Source organism: Ixodes scapularis, unplaced genomic scaffold (genome assembly GCF_016920785.2).
Source record: "Ixodes scapularis isolate PalLabHiFi unplaced genomic scaffold, ASM1692078v2 PGA_scaffold0__279_contigs__length_252992795, whole genome shotgun sequence".
Lineage (NCBI taxonomy): Eukaryota > Metazoa > Arthropoda > Arachnida > Ixodida > Ixodidae > Ixodes > Ixodes scapularis.
In genome coordinates, this window is record NW_024609835.1 from 26,780,162 (window position 1) to 26,785,639 (window position 5,478).

General features: G+C 40.1%; 1 protein-coding gene across 1 annotated transcript; it reads right to left on the reverse strand.

Annotated features, from left to right (window-relative positions):
- Positions 1–1,044: 1,044 nt before the first annotated feature.
- On the reverse strand, positions 1,045–1,612 carry LOC121838513. Its single transcript, XM_042294805.1, has one exon. It carries the CDS (start codon positions 1,537–1,539, stop codon positions 1,045–1,047), a length of 495 nt encoding a protein of 164 aa, XP_042150739.1. The 5' UTR covers positions 1,540–1,612.
- Positions 1,613–5,478: the final 3,866 nt, after the last annotated feature.

Sequence of the window (5,478 nt, forward strand, 5' to 3'; positions counted from 1 at the left end):
TGGTTCGTAAAGCAGTTTAGGTTTTCATTCATTCATTCATTTATTCATTCATTTATTGTACCCTTAAGGGCCCTTCTTCAAGGGCATACATAAGGGGGGGGGGGGGGGTCATACATGAAAAAATACAAAAACAGAGCACCAGGTGTTGCAGCTAACAATGCTGCACTTGCATAAGATGTGAAAAAAATACAATGATTGATTTTTAGTAAAAACGTGAAATTATAGCATCACGAAACAAGGTGGGGTCATCAATGGCCATTATTCGCGACTCCAGCGACCTATAGGGGGCGCCACCACCAAACAAACATGGCGGCTGAGTCCAGGTCGCGTCGGCTCGGCCGGGCTGCCTGAAGAAGTGGCGCATTCAATTTAACAGATGTTCTTTTGTTTAATGCCAAATTTTATAGGTATCTGAACTGAGATGGTTACGTGTAGCTGGTGCACATAAACTTGCAAAGCATAGTTTTGTTTACCCGTTGTTTTTTGCTCTTTTCATGTCAAACTTTCGTTTCGGAGATTTCGTTCGAAACCGAAACTATGGGCTCCGGAGAGACGGTAATAGACTTTAATCAGTTTTGATCATCTAAGGAAAGCGGCGATGACCACAGAATTGTTCTACCGAGAGCAATTTTCAGCAAACTCGCATGCCTCGACCAATCAATCAATCAATCAATCAATCGTTTTATTTATGGCCTTTGAGCCAACGGAGACCCTAGACAAAAAGCTGCCAGTGGCAGCTTGACGAGGTCGTGGGCCCGTCTGAAATTTGTCAGCAGGACATCCATTCAGAACACAAAAGGATATTACATGCAAAGATACGCTGAGTAATCACTTCATGCATTCAACTTCTAACAGCATTATACAAAAGAAAAAAAAAAGTTATTCGCAGAACTTTTGACAGATTGAAAACTTATACAGCTACATATAGAAGAAAATTACGCAAAACAACACAAGGCGCACAAACGCATAACTTCTAACAGCACTGTACAAAATGCAAAATTTATACAAAGGTATGGGTATGCTCAAGAAATTTCACGGAACAATTCACAAGAAATGCATAAGTAATGATTTCCTTCCCATTTGATATATATCAGTATTATTATTAAGAAGATGATTAAAAAATAAAGGTAGACGATATGTAATTGGCTGGTAAGTATAGTTAGTACGAGCTCGTGGTACTATCAATTTTTCGAAAAGAGGGGTGTTGAAACTACGAGGATGTTCGGAGACCTCTGACATCTTGCATAAAAGCGAAGCATGCTCAGGAGATGAAAAACGAAAGCTCTGCAGTAATCTATAGTCATACATCTTACCAAGATTAATTATTTTATATTTGGCAAACAAAGGTTTGGTGTGAGCGAGATAGTGCTCATTGGCAATATAACGAAGCATCTTTTTTTGAAGTAAAGTGAGTTTTTCTATGTTTGTTTGTGTAGTTGTCCCCCAAACAAGATGGCAATAATTAATGTAAGACTGAAATAGTGAATAGTAGATTTGTGATTTCACGTTAACTGGGAAAATATTGCGGCAGTGTGACATAACTCCAACCACCCTAGACAGCTTCGTAACAAGATAATTGACATGATCATTCCACAAAAGGTGTTCAGAAAAAATTATTCCAAGCGTCTTATGTTGTTTCACTAACTCGATTGGTACGCTGCCTATTGTAATATTATGATTAATTGGCAGAGCCCTGCTCTTTGGTCGAAAAACTATAGCTTTCGTTTTCTGAATGTCAATTTTAAGGCCATTGTTGTTGGACCATAAAAGGAACTGGCTAAGAACATCATTTGCGTCTACGATTAATTTTTCAACACTCGTTTCGGCAAGAAATAGGCTGGTATCATCAGCGTATATTATGTATTTTATTTGTTTGTTTATATTTACAATATCATTAATATACACATTAAATAACAATGGCCCAAGTATACTACCCTGGGGAACCCCACATCGTATGTTAAGAAAAGGCGATGCATGACCATCGGTCACAACACATTGCTTGCGGTGCTCCAAATAGGAATGTAAAAGGGACAGAGTTACACCACGTATTCCATAACAGTATAGTTTATCAAGTAGTATTTTATGGTTTATAAAATCAAACGCCTTGCTAAAATCTATAAATATACCAAGGGTAAACAGGCGATTTTCTATATTTTTCAAAATAATTTTTTTGTTGAAGCAATGCAGACTCAGTTGACTTTCCTTTGCGAAAACCATATTGAAAATCCGAAATCACAGAATGTTTAGCAAAGAAAGAATCGAGGCGTTTTAAAATAATTGTTTCAAGCCCTTCGAAGAATATAGGAAGTATAGGGATAGGCCTAGAGTTTGTCGGTAGATTTTTATCTCCTCCTTTAAATATGACTGATACTTTAGCTAATTTCATTCTACTAGGAAACGTCCCCTGTGACAAGGCAAGGTTAAAAATATGCACCAGGCAAGAGGCGATGATATCTATAACAAATTTTACGGGTCTAGCTTGTAAATCGTCTGTGTCGCAACTTCTACTATTGCTAAGACCCGTAAATATAGAACATACTTCGTGTTCATCAGTCGGTTCTAAAAAAATTGTTTCGTGTACTATATCTTGTATAAAACTGAAGGCCTTAGCATTACTTGGCGGTGCGCTCAAGTTTACGAAAACCTTATTGAAGTGTTCTGCTAGTGATGCACCAGAAACGTTTTTCCCGTCAACAGAAAGTTCACCAATAGCTTTACGCGGTCTACTACGGTTTAACACCTCATTTATGGATTCCCAAACTAATTCTGGTCGTTTTTTGCAAGTTCGGTTAAAAAGCTGTGTATGGTACTCCAGTTTAGCTTTCCGCAATTCAGATGTCAGGCGGCTACGAAATTGCTTGAAAATTATCTGTTTATCGGGATCTCTCGACGTTAAAAAAGACTTATATAAACGATTCTTCTTTTTTAACATTTTCAGGTGCAGAGGAGTGATCCAGGCCTTCCGAATATTTTTAGAGACTGTCTTTGTTAATAAGGGAAAATTCGAGCTGTAGACATTGCTAAAGATGCTAATAAATGTGTTATACGCCTCATCTGCACATGTTTCAGAATAAACTGGGCCCCAATCAGTGCGCAAAATTTGAACCCTGAAATTTTCCAAATTACGCTCGGATATGTTTTGAAAAACATATGCTACTTTATTTGATTTCACTATGGAAGCGCCAACCCCACAGGATATAAATATAGGAATGTGATCGCTAGTATCACTAATTATTGTACCAGCGTCATGGACGTCTGTGCTAATATTGGTAACGAAAAGGTCAAGGGCACTGGAGCAGGAAATATTTATTCTAGTGGGAGACTGGATCTCATTCATGAAGCCATTTGAACTGATGATGCATGTTATCTAATTGCGATGATAAAGTCGAGTGTAACAGTGTGTTCACATTGAAATCTCCACCAAGAAAGAGGGTTAATTTATTTAGAGATATAAATTCAAGATACCTATCTAGAAACGAACTAAACTTATCAAAACACGCCGATGGCGGTCTATATACTACTGAGAAAACTAAGTTGTTACTTCGTACAGTTAGTATTTCAAAATCATCTGTCATTTCAGTATACCTTGCTAGAAGTTCACACCTAATGTTTTGCCGAACGTAGATGAAAACACCTCCTCCGCGTTTGACCTGACGATTTAAATAAAAATGAGTATAGCCTTGCAAGGCATACATATCATCGTGGTCATGGTACCATGTTTCTGTTAGCATAAAGACGTCGAATTCAGATGGAAAATGAGAAATTAATGTGTCAAATGTATCCACTTTATTTCTGAGAGAGCGCACATTGAGGTGAAATGCAGAAAGAGCGTTCTTAGTTTGTAAGCATTTTATTACATCGGATGGCAAAATACAGTCGTGATACCGCATTTCCATTTGGCGAGACAGTCATTTACATCAATATCTAGCAAATTTTGACGAGATCATCTTCATTCACAAATTGAACAATAGGCGTGCTGTCGGACTTCCGGGCGAATATCTTTCCCTTTTTTGCCCAGACAAATTTCCAGTGAAATCCTTATCTGTCCACGAAATCGAAATTCTTATCTGTCCACGAAATCGAGCTTTTGTGCGGTCAACAACACAGGCTGCAGGAAAATTACGAAAATTGAGCGAGCGCTTCTTGAGCCGAGGAGCATTTTAACCCGCTGGCGCCCCACAACGCAGCTGATACTCTTATCTCAATTCTGGCTTTAGTAGCGATTGAGAATTCATTTTGACGAGCGGGTTATGTATTATATTACGAACTGTGTCCCACTAAAGCGATATTAGTATATTCTTCGGGTTGACATATGAGCTTAGTTGACTAGCTATTAGATTAACTGCTGAATAATATTTGACAGACAGAGAGATACTACTTAAACTCAGCCAAATGGATCTAGCCGGTAGCACGGAGACGAATGCGGACGAACTGAAGAGAGTCGTCATCGCAGATTCAGGCAGAACCTCTCTGCATTGAACTTGACCTCGAATCCTGAACGGAGAAAATGAGCATTTTTTGTGGCCGGTAAACCTGAGCAATGTAGACGTATATTGCTGATGGCTTCGACGGGTGTATAATATAAATATTGGAGGCGCGATAGATCATAATGCCGTGACTGCTTCTAACTTTGCGAGACGTGTCCTCCACCTTTTGAAAGCAGACAATTTCCCTCATTAATCATATTCAGCGAGCAGGTTTTCCTGAATCAAGTAATTGCGAAATTAGCCCAACTCCTTCAGTGTGGTTCAGAGGCTTTTTCGGCGAAAAGCAGCCAAGATGAATAGCCAACGCACCGACCGGCGTGGATGGCACAAACTTGAGGCTAATCAAACACAACCAAACTCAAGAAAAGCAGCTGTCGAACTTTCCCATTCACTTGACTGCAACGTTGGTGTTCCCTCCAGTGAAATACCTCGTCTGTCGTCCTCAGTCCACTGTTCTACATCCTTATAAAGAAACCACTTATCAGTCACCAAGTAGTCGTTACTTTGAATGTGATTCGAGACAGACAAGAAATCGAAACGTTTTTCCGTGAATCCTCCCCATCCAGGAAATCGAAAGCACGCGACCGTCTGTTGTGGAGTAAACGGGCTTTCAAACACGCGATGGAAGGAAACCATCTACTGAGGCTTCACTACACTAATGAACAGTCAGACAAACTTAAGAAATTTCCGAACCTTCGTCTAATTACATCGTTCCTCACCGCGCCGACAACACCTGTCCGCGAAAGCCACCAGAGACGCGGAGGGGCGCGGAGCGACCTGGACCGGCTGGTTCCCGGTTTTCCCGCTTGGTGGCGTCCGTTTTGCTGGAGTCGCGAATATCAGGTGGCAGGTCTTTCCAGTCTATGATGATCTGTGGGAAGAAAGATTGGTTAAAATAATTAGTGCGACCAGTGATCCGCGACACATGGCGTGAGTGGTTTAGCCGTGATGATGATCTGCTAGGAGGAAGAAGCAGTGAGGAACGTAGTAT

Excerpts from the sequence above, each read along its gene's own strand:
- LOC121838513 (XM_042294805.1), bottom strand. The coding sequence starts at position 1,539 with ATGTCACACTGCCGCAATATTTTCCCAGTTAACGTGAAATCACAAATC.